This window comes from Chlamydotis macqueenii, chromosome W (genome assembly GCF_036417535.1).
Source record: "Chlamydotis macqueenii isolate bChlMac1 chromosome W, bChlMac1.mat, whole genome shotgun sequence".
NCBI classification, from domain to species: domain Eukaryota; kingdom Metazoa; phylum Chordata; class Aves; order Otidiformes; family Otididae; genus Chlamydotis; species Chlamydotis macqueenii.
The window spans coordinates 33,674,589-33,694,798 of record NC_141592.1 but is presented as its reverse complement, the minus strand read 5'-3'; the positions used below and the strand labels follow the sequence as shown (position 1 = coordinate 33,694,798).

The following is a 20,210-nucleotide window of genomic DNA, read 5'->3' as shown; positions in this document are numbered from 1 at the left end:
CGGGGGTGGACCCGCCGGCTGGAGTTAAGGCCGCGAAAGCAGACGCGACGACTGAACGTTCGGCTTTCATACTTTTCAAGGTTTCATTAACCAGCCTCCACACGGTGGAGAATTTGCTCGCCTCCTTTGATCCCTTACTTATTTCATCCCACAGTTTTTTTCCTATCTTTTCCCATGTTGGGAGTTCAAAAGCATCATCAACTGTGGGGATTAATTCCCTTTTCTTTGCCCACTGCAGCAAAGCTTCTAGGATGGCCGAGTCATAATTCAGCCCTCTCATAGAGAGCATATGTTGGAGGAGCTTAACCACCGCTGATTCCTCTTTGGTCAGCATGGACCCCATCTCCTCCCCGGCCGCTCGCCTGGCCAAGACGAGATTCCCTCCGTACCTTTTGTACCTTTTTGCGCTATAGTGACTTCCCAAGTGCCGGGGCAGCACTTGACTTCGACGGGCTTCTGCCCCCTCATTTCTTCCTTCCTTCTTCGGTTCCGTCGGGATGTCCAACACCGATCTGAGGGTCCCTGTTCGGGCGCCACCTGCTGACACGGAAGTCACCGCTGTGTCATCGTAGGGGGAAGAACTCCTCGCATTCCTCCTCTGCTCCAGCGTGGGGTCCCTCCCACGGGCCACAGTCCTTCGTGAAACTGCTCTGGCGTGGGTCATCTCTTCCACGGGGTGAAGTCCCTCCAGAACAGCTGTCCCAGCAGGCCCTCCACGGGCCACAGCCTCCTTCAGGCCTCCACCTGCTCCGGCGTGGGGTCCTCCACGGGCTGCAGGTGGATCTCTGCCCCTCTGTGGACCTCCATGGGCTGCAGGGGGACAACCTGCTCCACCATGGTCGTCACCACGAGTTGCAGAGGAATCTTGGCCAGGAGCCGCGTTACTCCTCCCCCTCCTCCTTCACTGACCTTGGCGTCTGCAGCCATTCCTCACAACAGGCTGGCAGACGCCTCTCAGGATCTTTTTTACATCTTATTCACTTCTCATCTCCTCTCCACTTCTTGCAGCCGGGCCGGGCTGAGTTGGGCCCAGTCAGCTGCCCGGCGGGAGGCCAGAGGGTGGGGCCTGCAAGGCCCATGAGGCTCGCACCTCCCCCTCTCTGCCCCCCGCTCAGCTGCTTCACATCTTCTCCTCCTCTTTTTCCTGTTTTCCCCTTCTTAAATACGTTATCGCAGAGGCGTTATCACGGAACATTCTGCTACCAATTGGCTTGGCCTTGGCCAGCAGTGGGTGCGCCCTAGGCCCGGCCGAGTCCACTGAACAAAGGGGAGCGACTTTTAGCAGTTTCCTACAGAAGCTACCACCTTAGGCCCCCCCTCACTAACAAAACCAGAACAGGTATTTTTAACAATTATTTTGATATAAACAGCTCTGAACTTGAGGAGCTCCATGTAAATGAGAAGCAGTGGGGCTTGTAATTAGATTTGCGTACACTTTCATAAATTGCTGGGAAACGTCAAAGCCGTGATAGAAGGTTGTGTTGCACTTTATTTCCTTCTTCTGTTAATTGAATGGTTGATGTGTGGATAGGCAGTGTCGGCTTCGCGGTGTACTATTTACAGACCTGCTGATAACTGCACTATGAAAATTAACAGGAGCAGAGCAGCCTCTGTCACAGCTCTTCCCATGAAGGGCTTGCTTCACATTAGATAATTTCTTTCATAGGAGAAACTTCCCTCGTCGCTCCTCCCTTCTTCGCAAATACGGACGCACATCCAGCTGCACACTCCCCTTCTCCCCTCAGGTTCATGGCAGCCTTTAGTGCTCGGAGGGAGGATTTGTCATTTCCACAAAGTTGGGGGTGTTTGACTGCAGTTCAAGACTTGTAGCATATTCCACTTCCAGAGACACATCTTCATGAAGTCAACCAAATCTGTGAGCTGGGTGTGTGGAGCTACAGCTTCCTGTTTGCAAGTCTCACCTCAACAGAAAAATGCTCTTCACCCTCTTAGAAACTCTAGCAGATTTCCTCTCAGACTACTACTGTTGGAAATGTGGTTATTGTTGATCTTACATAGAACTGCTGTGTGCTAAGCACCATATAAACCTCTTACAGGAAAGTTTCCACACTCAGCATCTTACCAACTAAAGGCCAGGGTTGACCTGGCTGAGTTACATCAGTGTTGGTCAAAGTATAAAACTTTGAGGTCATCTGTAATCTTATCATCTACACTTCTCTTACAGTTGATGGAGAGAGACTAGTCCCTCAGAGAGAAATCTGTCTGTCTTAAGTAATTGATGGTGGTTGTGGTTTAACCCCAGCTGGCAACTAAGGACCACAGAGCTGCTTGCTCACCTCCCCCTGATGGAATGGGGGAGAGAATCAGAAGAGTAAAAGTAAGAAAACTCATGAGCTGAGATAAAGACAGTTTAATAAGTAAAGCAAAAGCTGCATGCACAAGCAAAGCAGAACAAGGAATTCATTCACTACTTCCCATCAGCAAGCAGGTGTTCAGCCATCTCCAGGAAAGCAGGGCTCCATTATGCATAACAGTTACTTGGGAAGACAAAACACCATAATTCCAAATGTACTCTCCTTTCTTCTTCTTCCCCCCAGCTTTATATGCTGAACATGATGTCACATTGTGTGGAATATCCCTCTGGTCAGTTGGAGTCAGCTGTCCCAGCTGTGTCTCCTTCCAACTTCTTGTGCACTCCCAGCCTACTCACTAGTGGGGTGAGAAGCAGAAAAGGCCTTGACTCTGTGTAAGCACTGCTCAGCAATAAATAAAACATCCCCGTATTATCAACACAGCACATAGTTGCTGCTATGAAGAAAATTAACTCTATCCCAGCCAAAACCAGAATAGATACCCAAAATGGCTGCAATTTGTTCATCTGAATGTCCCTCTAAGGGACAAGACACAAGAGATAAGCAAAAGAAGAAACAGTACAATGTCTGTGAATGAACTGGTCTTACATACAATTAATCAGTATATTTAACCAGTGCGTAGCCAGAGTCACAGCAACTCTTGTTCCTGGTCTCAGTAGAAAAGTAATAACCAGTGGATACTTGAGCTTCTAAATCTTAATATTTACTTAAATGTGGAAAACATAGAATTAAGAAGGTCAAACTTGAAGCCATCAGTCCACCACCTCACTTCCCAAGGGTGTGTCTTCAAAATATTCAGGTAACATAAACAGAACCTTAGACAAACTCATAATACAAATAGATAACAGTTAAACAGACCATGATTCAGAGTGTCAATTAACCAACAAAATTTACTCTCATTTAGATTCCAGCATAGGCTCAAGTCCTCAGTTAATAAAAGCCACCTTGTCATAGTCAGTAGAGAGCTAGAGAGTTGCTGACTCCCTCAGGCTGCCAGGGTAAATAGGAAATGGGGAAGTCATTAAACTTCAGTTTTACATGAACACAGAAACATAAAGGTGGGATTTTTCAAAGGTAATTCCAGGTAAAAGTTGATGAGAGTCCAATATCTAAGTGCCCTTCATGCTTCACAGCTGAATTTGCCCTAAAGTTACTTGCCCAAAGTCACAAAGTCTAGGGCAGAGTGGGGTATCATCAAAGCAAGTTCATCTGCTCAAATTAATGCAGAAGGCTGAGGCCTCATTTTACGCTGTTGGTGTTGAAGAAGCTGATATAAGAAAATGGAGATGCCAACTCAGACCCATTTTTTTTCTCTTTGTTGTTGATCTTCTGCTCTCTAAAGAGCATGCACTCCATGTAATGTCTTTGAGTAACACACAGACTGGTTTGTTTAACTCAGGACAAGACACAGCACAACTGTTCCTTCTCTTAAAAAATAATAACACATTAGGAAGTCATTCATAACTCACCAGCAGCAGGCCTGTCTCTCCTTCCAATAATGAACAATTTTTCTGAATATGCTACCAAAACACCATTTATAAAGTCACGTGTTGTCCTTTGGGATTAAAAAAGCAATGAATGTGTAATACCTAGATGTTAATTTGCAGTAATTTCTTCCATTAAAATCCAATGGCTCTTGATAGCTCAGCCTCGCTTTCCTTTGGGCAGGGGGTTCTGGCTGGAGGGGGACTAAAGTCCATGGATCATCCCACCCCACTGCTGCCACCAAGATAGCTGATTCTACAACCTTTGGGCCAGCAGTTTTGCAGTGTTACCATAATTTCCCTTAATTCTTTCTATAAAAAAAAAAAAAATCATAGGACCGTGTTCCCTGCCTTCTCCTTGTTCCATAAATGAACTAATAAATCACATGTTTCTGGGTCCCAAAATAGAAATCCAGGCAGCCTGGCTGCCTGACAAGGAGTATGAATCATACTGGTGCCAAAGATGGCCTTTACTTCTCTTAGTCACATCTCTGTAGCCGCACAGGCATCTGGCAAGACAATGAAGAGACCCATGGGATGTGACAGGCTTCACTCACTGTCCTCCCCAGGCTTCCTCATTCACTCCAAACCACAGCATTCATTGCCTCCAAATGGGATAAGACTGCTCATGAGCTGCATGGCCTTGCTCTAGACAAAAGGATTTAATTGGCACCATAATGTCTCTTTACATGGCCAAGGGGAGTTGGGAACTAAATCAACAGCTGTGGAGGTAGTCAAGGGAAAGTGAGAGTGGAACCCTGCCACCACCAAGCATTGCCCAAGTCCTGGCATCAGCAACAGCCTCTGCGAGGCTCTCTGCACTTAACATTTTCCTGGATGAGATTAGGACCTGTGGGGGGCAAAATAATTCTGAAGTGCTGACCTTTCTGGGAGATCAGAGACATTGATAAGCCTGGGAGGCATAAAACGCTCCCTGTCTGGCAGGGGTTTTCCCAGCCTACTGGAGGGAGCTCCACAGGGCATCACCACCTTCCTATAATAAGGATGTGCTCTCCCCATCATGGAGAGCTGAAGATGTCAGTGTTAGGTCTTTACCTCTCTGCTTGCTTTGTGGGGCTTGCTTTCTTCCCCACTTTTCTCTTCCTCTTTCTTTTGCTCCAAACCTCATTTACATCAGTGAGACCTTACCTTTGATTTCAGTGGGCTCTGGATCAACATTAAATCACTCTGGGTGCTTCTGCTTGTTTCCCTTTAATCCACTCCTTCCAGGCCCTGCTCAGGTGTGTGGTCTAGATTGAAAACATGTTAAATTGATAACATACAACCTCTTGTCTCTTTCAACCTTAAGATTCTATGAAAACAGAAAGACCTTAGTAATTGCTAGATTGCTATCCCTATTAAAAACATAGCTAGCATTAAGTGATTCAGTAGCTACTACCCAAATAGGTTTGGCAAAGATGAAAATGAATTTTTAAAGGGCAAAGAGGTATTTAGATCAAAACAATAACTTTCAGATAAGACCCTCAATTGAAGTCCATACAAATTCACAAATGCGAAGCATCCTACCAGACACCTCAGACGTCCCCTGGCAAGTGAAATCAGACAGAGGAATATGCTTGACTTCCCATCCCAAAGGTCTGTGTGGTACTCACTGGAATAGTGGTTATGAAGTCTCACACAGCAGCAAGGAGACACAATTCAGTCTTGGTGGAGTGGAATGCAGTAAGGGCAGATCCTTCAGCATAAACCAACTTCTTGTTTCACCAAAACCAGCAGAGCTTCACTGAATTTACACTATGTCATAGCTTCAGCTGACCACTTGTTTCACCGTACTGAAGGTGAAACCTTCATCTTAGGTGATACCTCCCTAAAAGCAGAATTATTTATCAATTAATGACCCCATAGTTGTACAGTGGTTGGAGATCTTCATTTTAAATATGCTGCAAAAATGCAAATACTACTTTACTTTACTAAATACCAGTCAAGCAATGTGCTTTACACCATGATAGCTGTGGTGGTTTAGCCCGGATCACCACACAGTTTCTTACACACCCTCCCCCTACCCAGCAGGACGGGACAGAGAAATTGGGAAGAAAGGAAAACTCGTGGGTTGAGATAAAAACAGTTTACTAAAAATACTAAACACTACAAAGCTAACAGGATATACGGATATCAATATATACAAAATATACAAAATGAACAATGTACAATTTCTCACCACCCGATGTCCCAATGACCGACGCAGCCCGTCCTGAGCAGCGATCACAGGAACGACACCGAGCAGCAAGCAAAGAGGGGGAGAGCAAGCCAGCAAGGGAGAGGGAACGATGCCAGCAAGCAAGAGAGAAGAAGAAGACGCCAAGGGTGCCCGAAAAGAATGCCCGACAAGAATGCCCCCTCCCATGGGCAACCCCCACTTATATACTGAGCATGACGTTGATGGCATGGAATAGTCTCTTTGGCCAGTTTGGATCAATTATTCTGTCTGTCTTTCGCCCAGCTTCGCACATCTGCACGTTAACGAGACTTTAACGAGACTTGGAAAGCCAGACAGTGTCCTTGGTCTCATTCACAACAACTCGTATCATCAGAGTGTTTTTATGAACATTCTTCACACGGGACATCCAAAACACACCGGCTACTGAGAAGAAAATTAACTCCATCCCTGCTGAAACCAGGACAGTAGCCTAGAGTCATACAGCATGACAGTGATCTGGGATGCCCAGTCATGTGCAGCATGTTTGCAACTCAGTGCCACTGAAATGTTCCCTTACGTCATATGCACAGTTGAAATGTATCTACCCAGCTTGCCAGCATTTCCTCAGCATTTCTTTCCAAGTCATCTTAGGCTGTTCAAGGCCCTCATCCTGAACTGCCAAGAAAGAGCGCAGCTCACGCAAGCAGTGTTCCGAATCATCACGGGCTTCATACCTGGTTGTAATACTGCCTTGCTGTGACAATAGACAATTCACTTTATGGTTCTGGAATTATTCCACTTCTCTTATTTTCATCCTTGCCTATTGTTCTGGTTTTGTTAGTGAGGGGGGGCCTAAGGTGGTAGCTTCTGTAGGAAACTGCTAGAAGTTGCTCCCCTTTGTTTAGTGGAGTCGGCCGGGCCTAGGGCGCACCCACTGCTGGCCAAGGCCGAGCCAATTGGTAGCAGAATGTTCCCTGATAACACCTCTGCCATAACGTATTTAAGAAGGGGAAAACAGAAAAAGAGGAGGAAGATGTGAAGCAGCTGAGCGGGGGGCAGAGAGGGGGAGGTGCGAGCCTCATGGGCCTTGCAGGCCTCACCCTCTGGCCTCCCGCCGGGCAGCTGACTGGGCCCAACTCGGCCTGGCCTGGCTGCAAGAAGTGGAGAGGAGATGAGAAGTGAACAAGATGTAAAAGGATCCTGAGAGGCATCTGCCAGCCTGTTGTGAGGAACGGCTGCAGAGGCCAAGGTCAGTGAAGAAGGAGGGGGAGGAGTAATGCGGCTCCTGGCTAAGATTCCCCTGCAGCCTGTGGTGACGACCATGGTGGAGCAGGTTGTCCCCCTGCAGTCCATGGAGGTCCACGGAGGGGCAGAGATCCACCTGCAGCCCGTGGAGGACCCCACGTCAGGGCAGGTGGAAACCTGAAGGAGGCTGTGGCCCGTGGAGGGCCCACTGGGACAGCTGTTCTGGAGGGACTTCACCCCGTGGAAGAGATGACCCACGCCGGAGCAGTTTCACGAAGGACTGTGGCCTGTGGGAGGGACCCCACGCTGGAGCAGAGGAGGAATGCGAGGAGTTCTTCCCCCGACGATGACACAGCAGCGTAAAACAACGCGTGATGAACTGACCGCGACCCCCATTCCCTTTTTTCCCCCCTGTGCCACTCGGGAGGGGAGGTAGTAGAGAAAATGTTAAGCCCAGGAAGAGGGAGGGGTGGGGGGAGGTTATCTTGTTCCCTGTCTCATTCTCCTGCTAGTTTTAGAAATAAATGAGTGTTTTTTTTCCCCAAGTGGAGTCTGTTTTGCCCGTGACGGTAACTTTAAGGTTTTCTCCCTGTCCTTATCTCAAACCTTGAGCCGTTTTCCTTATATCATCTCCTCCTATTCTCTCGGAGGGTGGGGGGTGTGAGAGAGAGACTGCGTAGTCTGGTCCCGATCGGCGCTGAACTAAGACACCTATTTAGCTAGAAGGAGAGATCATTCAGATAGCAGCTTTCATAGAATCATAGAATCATAGAATCATAGAATGGTTAGGGTTGGAAGGGACCTTCAAAGGTCATCTAGTCCAACCCCCCTGCAAGGAGCAGGGACATCCCTGACTAGATCAGGTTGCTCAGAGCCTCATCCAGCCTGGCCTTGAACGTTTCCAGGGATGGGGCTTCCACCACCTCTCTTGGCAACCTGTTCCAGTGTTCTATAACTCGCATCGTAAAAAATTTTTTCCTAATTTCTAATCTAAATCTACCCCCCTCTATTTTAAAACCATTACCTCTCGTCCTATTGCAACAGGCCCTACTAAACAGCCTTTCCCCATCTTTCTTGTAGGCCCCCTTGAGGTACTGAAAGACCGCTATCAGGTCTCCCCGGAGCCTTCTCTTCTGCAGGCTGAACAGCCCCAACTCTCTCAGCCTGTCCTCATAAGAGAGGTGCTCCAGCCCTTTTATCATCTTCGTGGCCCTCCTCTGGACCCTCTCCAACTGGTCCATGTCCTTCTTGTGTTGGGGGCTCCAGAACTGGACACAGTACTCCAGGTAGGGTCTCACCAGGGCAGAGTAGAGGGGGAGAATCACCTCCCTCGACCTGCTGGCCACGCTTCTCTTGATGCAGCCCAGGATGCGGTTGGCCTTCTGGGCCGCAAGGGCGCATTGCCTGCTCATGTTAAGCTTCTCATCCACCAGCACTCCCAAGTCCTTCTCCTCAGGGCTGCTCTCAATCCATTCCCCGCCCAGCCTGGATTTGTGCCTGGGATTGCCATGACCCAGGTGCAGGACCTTGCACTTGGCCTGGTTGAACTTCCTGAGGTTGGCACGGGCCCACCTCTCCAGCCTGTCCAGGTCCCTCTGGATGGCATCCCTCCCTTCCAGCGTGTCGACGGCACCACACAACTTGGTGTCATCGGCGAACTTGCTGAGGGTGCACTTTATCCCACTGTCCATGTCGCCGACAAAGATGTTGAACAGGGCCGGGCCCAGCACGGACCCCTGAGGGACACCACTCGTGACCGGTCTCCACATGGACATCGAACCGTTGACCACCACTCTCTGAGTGCGGCCATCCAGCCAACTCCTTATCCACCGAGTGGTCCGTCCATCAAACCCATGTCTCTCCAGTTTAGAGAGAGGGATGTCGTGTGGGACAGTGTCAAAAGCCTTGCACAAGTCCAGGTAGATGATGTCCGTTGCTCGTCCCTTGTCCACCGATGCTGTCACCCCGTCATAGAAGGCCACCAAATTGGTCAGGCACCATCTGCCCTTGGTGAAGCCATGTTGGCTGTCACCAACCACCTCCTTGCTCTCCATGTGCCTTAGCATGGTTTCCAGGAGAATCTGCTCCATGACCTTGCCAGGCACAGAGGTGAGGCTGACTGGCCTGTAGTTACCTGGGTCTTCCTTATTCCCCTTTTTAAAAATTGGGGGTATGTTCCCTCTCTTCCAGTCATCGGGGACCTCACCAGACCGCCACGACTTCTCAAATACGATAGCCAGTGGCTTGGCAACTTCATCCGCCAGTTCCCTCAGGACCCGCGGATGGATCTCATCAGGTCCCATGGACTTGTGCACCTTTAAATTCCTCAGATGATCCCGAACCTGCTCTTCGAGTACAATGGGCAGTTCTTTATTCTCGCAGTCCCTGCTTGCACCTTCTACAGCTTGGGTGGTGGGACAGGAACTCTTGTTGGTGAAGACTGAGGCAAAAAAGTCATTGAGAACCTCAGCCTTCTCCATGTCCTGGGTAACCAGGACACCAGTTCCCTTCCGGAGGGGGCCTACATTTTCCCTGGACTTTCTTTTGTCCCCTACATACCTATAGAAGCTCTTATTGTAGCATTTTATATCCCTGGCCAGATTCAGTTCTGCCAGGGCTTTGGCCTTCCTTACCTTATCCCTGGCCAATCGCGCAGCCTCTTTGTAGTCCTCCCAGGCTACCTGTCCCCACTTCCACCCTCTATAGGCTTCCTTTTTCACTTTCAGTTGGTCCAGGAGCTCCTTGCTCATCCACGCCGGCCTCCTGGCCTTTTTGCCTGACTTGTTCTTCATCGGGATGCACCTCTGCTGAGCTTGGAGGAGGTGCTCCTTGAGTATGGACCAACTTTCCTGGGCCCCTCTTCCCTCCAGGGCCGCCTCCCATGGCACTTGGCCCATCAGGTCCCTGAAGAGGCCGAAGTCCGCCTTCCTGAAGTCTAGGGCTGAGAGCTTGCCATGTATTTTCCTTGCTGCCCCGTGGATCTTGAACTCCACCGTGTCGTGGTCGCTGCAGCCAAGGCTGTCCTTTAGTTTCACATCCCCCACCAGCCCCTCCCTGTTGGTGAGCACAAGGTCGAGCATGGCACCCCTCCTTGTCGGCTCCTCTATCGCCTGCAGGAGGAAGTTGTCATCCACGCATTCCAGGAACCTCCTGGACTGCCTGTGCCCTGCCGTGTTGTCTCTCCAACAGATGTCAGGGTGGTTGAAGTCCCCCATGAGGACCAGGGCCTGTGACCGCGAGGCTGCTCCTATCTGCCTATAGAGCACTTCATCTGCTCTGTCCTCCTGGCCAGGCGGCCTGTAACAGACCCCCACCGTAACGTCCCCTGTCCGTCCCCATCCTCTAATCTTGACCCATAAGCTCTCTGTCAGCTCCTCCTCCATCCCCAGGTGGAGCTCCACACACTCCAGCCGGTTGCTGATGTAGAGAGCGACACCCCCTCCTCATCTCCCCTGCCTGTCCTTCCTAAAAAGCCTGTACCCCTCCATGTTGACGCTCCAGTCGTATGTGTCATCCCACCACGTCTCCGTGATGCCAATGAGGTCGTAGCCCTGCTCGTGTGCACGCATCTCCAGCTCTTCCTGTTTATTCCCCATGCTGCGTGCATTGGTATAGAGACACTTCAGCTGGGCCCCCGACAAAGCCGACTTGCTGGCTGGAGCGACAGGGTTGCTATTGGACCGCAGTTTAGGTTTATTTGCACTTATCTGTGATCCTTCCTCAGCTTCTGGACCCTCGGTGCTGGCACTGGCACCATGCTGACAGCAGTGGGCTGAACTGTGCTCCCCCTCCCCCAGCAGCACTAGTTTAAAGCCCTCCGGATGAGCCTGGCAAGTCTTTGTCCATAAGACTTTATGCTGCAGCTACCAAATATTTTCTTAATAGTAATAATAATTTATTTAAAAATTACATCATCATCATTTGTTGCTGTAAGAATATTTTCAGGGAAAGTATATTTTTAGTAAATACCTGTAAATTTAAATTTTATTTAGTAAATATCTGTATTAGTAAATACAGAAATAAACATACCTTATCTTCCAAACCATGTTACTCTTATTGGGAAAGGAAACCTATAACATTTTCTTTTGAATTCTGGATTTTAAGTTTTTCTTCAAACAGACAAAAATAATTATTTATTGCTTTCATATGCCTAAATAGCAGGTAAGAATTTCCAGTCTACCTGTACAACAACACTTTCCACTCCATAATGCATTAAGGAAGGAGAATGATTCTGTGAGGACTTTTATCATCCATAGACCGAGCTGAAAAACACAGAGCTGCTTGAAGAACTCTGCTTTGAAGTTCAAGTTGTTTGGATATCTGGCTTTGATTTGAGGGGCATATTAATATCTGGGTTATATATTGAGTTCTTTCTAATTAGAATTGGGTACAGTGCCACCAGGAGTCAATGATTCTGTTGCCCTGCAGAAAGCAATAACTTTAGCTCAGAGAGACACCTGCTAAGTAGTGTATGGGCAAATAAAACCTAAATCAAGCTTCCACTCCAAATAAATTACAACTCCGGAGACCTGTGAAGGGAAGTACCTGCAGCAGCTCTCTCTGCTTAGATACTGCATGAAGAATCCTCTCTACTGAGGGAGCAGCATTATCAAAGGGTCTGTCACTCCAGCCCTGGGTGAATGCCTCCTTTCCCCACTCCGACTCTGTCATTCTTGTCTCAAGTGTGTCTAAACCAGCTCGCAGGACCATACAGTGGAAATCGCTCCTAGTGACTGCCATCCTACTCATCTTTCAGGTGAGACATGAAATTGAAGCACCTGAGTAAAGAAAAACATAACATATTTCACAAGAGGGAGAGATGTTAGCACTGGTCTTCTGGCTATCTTCCAGCATGGGTAATTACATTTCTACCTAGCTAATATTCCCTCTGCTCTAGAGTTTTAATTGGACAGTAGTTTCTTTCTTGCTTGTCTAAAATCCTAGGTCGGGGTCAAGCCCTCACTGGCTAATTCAACAGCCCTATTTTCAGTAGAGCTACACAGGCATTTAAAAAAAAAAAAAAAGTGGTTTTGTTTTCAAATTTAGGAGGCATCATACCAAACAGCCTGATTTGCCAGAGCACAAAGTAAAGAAATCCTCCTTTGGCTTTCGGATCCTGATGTCAAAAATCCTTATATCAGCATCCTCCCAGCTCTGCTTTGCAGTCACAAAATTTCCAACACAAGCAACCCCATTCACATGGTGACATGTAGGAAGGTAGTCTGATTGCCCAAATGAGGAGTATCCAGCAGCACCTATTCATTTAAGCATCTTGGCTGGTGTGCATGGCTGTCATTCTGGAAGGTACTTAGTAGGATCTGCACATTCAGATCTCTTATACTCAAGAGTATTAGTCACTGGAACTTTAATGTAACAAGCTTTTTTTTTTAGTATTTTTGGTGCAGAACTTTTGACTGGCTCCATTTGAGCTAACCAAGATATAAAAATCCACCTGTATGAGAGAGACACTCTTGCAGTAAAGTACTTAACTGTATGCTTACTTCCAATGGGATATTCATTAAGCTTAAAGTAAAACATGATTTAATGACTTTCACAAATTAGGTCCAAATTCATCAATTTTTCAACAAAAAGGTGTCTAACCATCTGTAGAGATCGGTAACCTACTGAGTCAGAGGAGACTTATAGGGTTGATAGGAAAAGAAAATTCAGGCATATATTCTGCAAGGAAACATCTTCACAGAACTTTTCCTATTAATGTTGTTTTAGGGAAAAGCAGCTTTTCCTGATGCTGTGCAGTATTATGCTGAAAAGCTTTTGCTTAATTTGTAACTAATGGGAAATGGTCCCAGTAATCAGGCAAAAGATTTGTTTTCCTTTGCCTTTAAATGAAATATCAATGGATGGATATTTTATTTTTAGTTGAATATGAAATTTCACAAGCGACCTGTCAAGCTCCTGTTTTCAAGAATGTCTTTATTTCACATGTCAAGACAGGCTGGGAAATTAGTTTTTCCCACAGAGGACTCTGATTAGGGATTACAAAGTGAGTGTGGCACAGCATGATTTTTCCTCCATTTTTCCCTCACCCCACCATCCTAGAGAGCATCTGACTCTGCTGACTAAGGGGAGCAATTCATTACCGCTCACAGGAGGGGAAGAGAAGCAAGATAGTCACATTAAGTAGACTTGCTGGCCCAAAAGAGAATAGGGAAAGCATAATAATACTTAGCCCTTATATTATTCTTTTCATCAGTAGTTATCAAAGCACTTGAAAAAGGAGGTTGATGTGATGGGAAAGGAGATAAATGCCAATTCCAAGTACCCTATTGCAGAGGCACCAACAGGAATGCTCACTTTCATGATAGCCTCTTTTGACTGTGGATCTGCAGGGTAGAGAAATAAACAGGTCTGTCCCTCGATAAAATGCAGAATTAACACACAGATCTCAAAGTACATTTAAAACATTATTGACTTACCCACTGTAGCTCTCTTGGGGGTTGAGGAAATATAAGGTCCAGTTCAACAACCAGAGAGAGCAAGAGGGAGATTATGTATTACTAATAAATGACCGAGTAGACAGGACAGACAGACAACAGCTGATTTACACCATAGTTTAATTGCTTGTGGAAGCAACAAATAGTCCAGATGAAGGGCTCTGCTCATTTTACCCTATGGAAAATCTGGCCCATTCTGGGGCATTTCTAATGCTATCCAGTGGATTAGTGAGAGTCGCTGGAGCAGAAAGCAGCCTTGTGCTGCTGTAGATGAACAGCACTGTTTGGCTCCTCTGCTAAAAATCCAGCACTGGATGAACTGATAGAGTTTACTGCCTGATTTCCTTTGGGCCATGTGAAAGGGCTGCACATGAGGAACCTCATACAGAAAGCATCAATCCCAAGGTCAATCTTCATATTAAAGAGCAATGCAGCATCTCTACTGGCTATATATTTTTAACCACTTACAGGCACATCTCATTGCACAGCACTCTTAAAACCCCCTCTTTTTTCTCATCTTTCTTTGTAGTGTGGGCTCTAACTTGCTTCTATTTGCCAATGGCCTTTCTGCCCTGTGTACATGATAGTGATGTTCAAAGAGACCCAAAGTCCTGCTGTGAGAGGCAACCCAGAAAAACATCTAATGAGAGGCAGTCTTAGATCCCATTGGGTCAAATGGCTGCTGCGCAGTCACTATGACTCACATCAGGAGGGAAGAACACTCCAGGAGCAAGAACTTCATGTGGAAGTTACCCATGTTTTCATTATGCCATCTACAATAATAGCTTGGTTTTCAACAGTGTAAGGCATCAGCAATTTCCTGAGGCAGTTCTCTGGCCCTAAGATTTCCAGGGCAAATAGAAAGAAAAGGGGAAGGAATAAGACACCAACTTATTTCAACTTCTCTGTCCTACTAACTAGAGCAGGTCACATCTCCAAAACCCATTTGCACAGATGAATACTCATTCATCTTATTCAGTTTCAAAATCCTCCATGCTACATTGTGCCCACCATGCTGGAGCTTCTGCTCTGCAAATCACAACAGCAGCTCTGAACAGCCCAATCCACTGTGGACCAGTGCCTCCCTCCAATACAGCTACAAATAGGTTTAAATCATTAGATTCAGGTTACCAAACAGTCTCTTGGATCAGGGTTAATTAAATGAGTGTTGAAGGGTTAATTAAATGAGTGTTGAAATCTAATTAAGGACTTGTCCAGGTGATAATTACCAGGAAATGTATGCATTAAAATATTCATTTGTCAATGAGCTGCAATTAAGAGTGTGATTTGGGGAAGGATCAATAACTACATCATGTGATTTATAAAAATGAAAAGTCACCCAGCCTTGAGCAGAAATGCAGGGGAATTTGGGCTAGTTTTCTTTTTAATTCTCCCCCTCCCTTTCTGTTTTGCTCTCATAATAGCTTCTGAAGAATGCTCTCCACCCTTGAATAGAGCATTCATATCTCCATCCCTTTGTTTTCCTGAAGCACTTCTTTCATAGAATCATAGAATGGTTAGGGTTGGAAGGGACCTTCAAAGGTCATCTAGTCCAACCCCCCTGCAAGGAGCAGGGACATCCCTGACTAGGTCAGGTTGCTCAGAGCCTCATCCAACCTGGCCTTGAACGTTTCCAGGGATGGGGCCTCCACCACCTTTCTGGGCAACCTGTTCCAGTGTTCTATAACTCGCATCGTAAAAAATTTTTTCCTAATTTCTAATCTAAATCTACCCCTCTCTATTTTAAAACCATTACCTCTCGTCCTATCGCAACAGGCCCTACTAAACAGCCTTTCCCCATCTTTCTTGTAGGCCCCCTTGAGGTACTGAAAGACCGCTATCAGGTCTCCCCGGAGCCTCCTCTTCTGCAGGCTGAACAGCCCCAACTCTCTCAGCCTGTCCTCATAAGAGAGGTGCTCCAGCCCTTTGATCATCTCTCTGGCCCTCCTCTGGACCCTCTCCAACTGGTCCATGTCCTTCTTATGTTGGGGGCTCCAGAACTGGACACAGTACTCCAGGTGGGGTCTCACCAGGGCAGAGTAGAGGGGGAGAATCACCTCCCTCGACCTGCTGGCCACGCTCCTCTTGATGCAGCCCAGGATGCGGTTGGCCTTCTGGGCCCCAAGGGCGCATTGCTGGTTCATGTTGAGCTTCTCGTCCACCAGCACTCCCAAGTCCTTCTCCTCAGGGCTGCTCTCAATCCATTCTCCGCCCAGCCTGGATTTGTGCCTGGGATTGCCATGACCCAGGTGCAGGACCTTGCACTTGGCCTGGTTGAACTTCATGAGGTTGGCACGGGCCCACCTCTCCAGCCTGTCCAGGTCCCTCTGGATGGCATCCCTCCCCTCCAGCGTGTCGATGGCACCACACAGCTTGGTGTCATCGGTGAACTTGCTGAGGGTGCACTCTATCCCGCTGTCCATGTCGCCGACGAAGATGTTGAACAGGGCCGGGCCCAACACGGACCCCTGAGGGATGCCACTCATCACCGGTCTCCACCTGGACATTGAGCCGTTGACCACCACTCTCTGAGTGCAGCCATCCAGCCAACTCCTTATCCACCGAGTGGTCCATCCATCAAAGCCATGCCTCTCCAGTTTAGAGACCAGTTTCAGTGCTTTGCTCTTCAACACATTGTTCGAGTGGGTTATAGTTTTGTTAGAGAGAGACTAACAAGTCAAAAAGAAAGATTCTTTACCAATGAAAATCACTTCTTCCCATAACAGGCTACTAATCCAGGGGAACATCACTCATTGTGTGGCCTTAGATTGTTAGGGGTTTTTTTAGCAGGTTAATTCCTCAAGTCTTTATTCATAACTGAGGATCTAGAGAGGCTACTGAATATGTATAGCTTGTCCATATATATACATCCATAGTTGTGGTTTACTATGCTGTTCCAAATTTGTAGCAGGGCAAATCTGCTTTCACCAAGACTATTTTTTTTCTGCTTACAGGCACACAGGGGTATGTTTAAGCCAGTTAGCTACAATCCCCCTGTGCAATCCCAGGCAATCCCACTGCTGCTAGAAAAACAAGGGCCCTGTAACAGTCTGGCTCCTCTGGCATGGAGCTGGTCTTCCTCTACTGCCATTGGCCAGAGGCTGAGCTGGCGATTTTCCCACTGTATATTTCCATCAGCGAATACCAGTGTGTCAAAAGGGAAGTGTACCATGGGAGCATGATGATTTCAGCTGCTCTTTGTCAGTTTCCTGATAGCTCACCTGCCCATCTCCCCAGGCTCGTTGGCAGCCCAGCTCCCAAAGCAACTGTCTGCCTGCTGTCAGTGCTGCTGCCAGATCTCCCCTCCCCTGCACCCCTCTTCCCCCAGGGAGACCACACTGTGGGGAATCAACCAATCCATGAAGTTAGGACATCCTTGGAGCCAGCCAAAAAAATATCAGTGCCTTCCTTCCTAAGTAGATCTATTTCTTCCCATCTCTGCCTCCTATCAGAAATGTAAGAATTACAGTTACTGACCTTTCATCTCATTTTGGGAAGAAGAGGGATTTCTCCCATTCCCAAAAGCTCTACGTTTTTCCCAGACTTCTGCAGCAAGCTCTGATGATCATCTGTAGTTCTGCACCAGTGTAGACTGCAGACATAACTCAAACACTGTAAGACTTGCCCAGAAAAGTATAATATTACATGTTCATGGAGAGGAAACTCAGGTCCATCAGGTACTGTTTTTGCTCCCCTAATTTAACAGTGCTGAAGAGATACTGCTTGGTGATGAGACCTACACCTTGCCCAGCATATTGAATCCTGTCTCCAAGGCTGGGCAGGGATTTCTCGCTGCATATGGGGATCACAAAAGTGTGAAAGGATGATCCAGCTCAGGGGGTCAGGCAAGCACAGAGCTAACACATTCCATTGTCGTAGTTCAGCCCCGATCGGGACCAGACTACGCAGTCTCTCTCTCGCTCCCCCCACCCTCCGAGAGAACAGGGAGAGATGATATAAGGAAAACGGCTCAAGGTTTGAGATAAGGACAGGGAGAGATCCTTAAAGTTACTGTTATGGGCAAAACAGACTCCACTTGGGGAAAAAACACTCATTTATTTCTAAAACTAGCAGGAGAATGAGACAGGGAACAAGATAACCTCCCCCCACCCCTCCCTCTTCCTGGGCTTAACATTATCTCTACTACCTCCCCTCCCGAGTGGCACGGGGGGGGGGAAGGGAATGGGGGTTGCGGTCAGTTCATCACGCGTTGTTTTACGCCGCTGTATCATCGTCGGGGGAAGAACTCCTCGCATTCCTCCCCTGCTCCAGCGTGGGGTCCCTCCCACGGGCCACAGTCCTTCGTGAAACTGCTCTGGCGTGGGTCATCTCTTCCACGGGGTGCAGTCCCTCCAGAACAGCTGCCCCAGCGGGCCCTCCACGGGCCACAGCCCCCTTCAGGCTTCCACCTGCTCCGGCGTGGGGTCCTTCACGGGCTGCAGGTGGACCTCCATGGACTGCAGGGGGACAACCTGCTCCACCATGGTCTTCACCACGAGCTGCAGGGGAATCTTGGCCAGGAGCTGCGTTACTCCTCCCCCTCCTTCTGAACTGACCTTGGCGTCTGCAGCCGTTCCTCACAACAGGCTGGTAGATGTCTCTCAGGATCCTTTTTACATCTTATTCACTTTTCATCTCCTCTCCACTTCTTGCAGCCGGGCTGGACTGAGTCGGGCCCAGTCGGCTGCCTGGCGAGAGGCCAGATGGTGAGGCCTGCAAGGCTCGCGCCTCCCCCTCTCTGCCCCCCGCTCAGCTGCTTCACATCTCTCCCTCCTCTTTTTCTGTTTTCCCCTTCTTAAATATGTTATCGCAGAGGCGTTATCACGGAACATTCTGCTACCAATTGGCTCGGCCTTGGCCAGCAGTGGGTCCGCCCTAGGCCTGGCCGAGTCCACTGAACAAAGGGGAGCAACTTCTAGCAGTTTCCTACAGAAGCAACCACCTTAGGCCCCCCCTCACTAACAAAACCAGAACATCCATCAAAATAAATCAGTTCACAAATCCTACCACATTCATCCAGCAAAAGCTTCTACATTTTGCTGCACTGAGTCCGGATCTTTGTCCTCTGATGATGATAACCTACTGGGCCAGAAGTTTTTCTATATGTTGAAAGAATAAATCAACAACTTTTGCAGAGAGAACATTAATAACAGCCTGGAAGTTTGAATATTGGAAGAAACTAGGAACTGGGCTGCTGGCCTCAGTTGTTCACCCTCCAGGGTTCTTTCCTTCCTTCCTGATGCTCTCAGCCTCTTGCAAAGGTCCAATTCAAAAGGTCCAATTCAAAACTATTATGATTTAAGCATGGAAAAAATCAGCGTCAGCTGGATCCCACACTATAAAATCTGTGTTAGTTGTATGGATTGCATGAGCCAGTGTGTACTTGGCTAATTAACTTGTGTGCCTCCTTTTGTCTCCTGTCCTGCAGGGAGCCTCTTCAAGCCTGGTGGTGAAGTTTGCAGATACAGACAAGGAGCGTACAATGAGACGCATGCAGCAAATGGCAGGACAAATGGGCATGTTCAACCCCATGGCCATCCAGTTTGGAGCATATGGTGCCTATGCACAAGCAGTAAGTATAGACACTGGCTCTATGTATGTTCATGGGAACACCTAGAATGGCACAAAGCACACATGAGCAGAAGAACTACTGAGCAGAGGAGGAACTAGTGATTTCTCCATTAAACTGGTTTAACAATGGGACTAAACTGAGCCATACCATCTTGGGTAGGAGAGGACATCTCCCTCAGAGGTGCAATACCTGCTTCTAGCAGTAACCAAATTGTGGTCATGTGTGTACCCATGCAAGACACTTATGGTAGGGTCTAAGCTGTTGCTGTGAAATCCAAACACAACTAGCATTTGAATTTTGGATAAAATAGGCCCTGAATTCAGCTCATGCTAGTTCTCTGTCCCATGTCAGAACCATCTGGAGCTAGAGAAGGTTTGTGAGGGCACAAATACCTTTCTGGCCCTCCTCTGCTAGAGGCCATGCAGACTGAGTTGAACAGGAGAGACAGCTCTCTGCTCCATTTGGCCAAGCCCCTGCTGCCTCACATATCATTGTGGGTGTCTACAGAATGGTCATTGGATAAAATGGCAGCTGTTGACAGAAATGCTTTTAGATTCATGAAAGCATGCTGGATAATACTAAAATGGACAAGCAGACATATGCAGACGTACAATCCCAGCTCTCCAAAACAGTACGATTTAAGCACACTGGGAAAATGCATCAGCTATTTAAAGCAGTGTTGCACTGTCTAACTTCAGGTATCCTACTCACATATCTAACTTGGACCCTGGGCCCCTGAGAAAGTGTGACAATATAGGGAGCTTAGCTCCTGACGAAGCCCTGAAATAGATGCCTCTGGCATAACTACCTCTCCTTAGGGTACAATTAACATGGACCTACAATACATGATCAGGTTCAGGTAACTTAGTCTCTGACAGATATTTCACAGGAAGGTAGAGGTGATCCCTGCAGCAGGCAGACACAATACTGCCAGATGACTTTGTCTGCCTTCTCTGGAGCAAA

At 47.7% G+C, this 20,210-nt stretch overlaps 1 protein-coding gene across 1 annotated transcript in view; it reads left to right on the top strand.

Annotated features, from left to right (window-relative positions):
• Nucleotides 1–20,210, top strand: part of LOC104482491 (CUGBP Elav-like family member 4) — an 829,267-nt gene that overhangs the window by 723,706 nt on the left and 85,351 nt on the right. Inside the window, 1 exon segment of the mRNA XM_086769726.1 lies at nucleotides 19,104–19,247. Coding sequence (XP_086625852.1) covers nucleotides 19,104–19,247 — 144 coding nt within the window.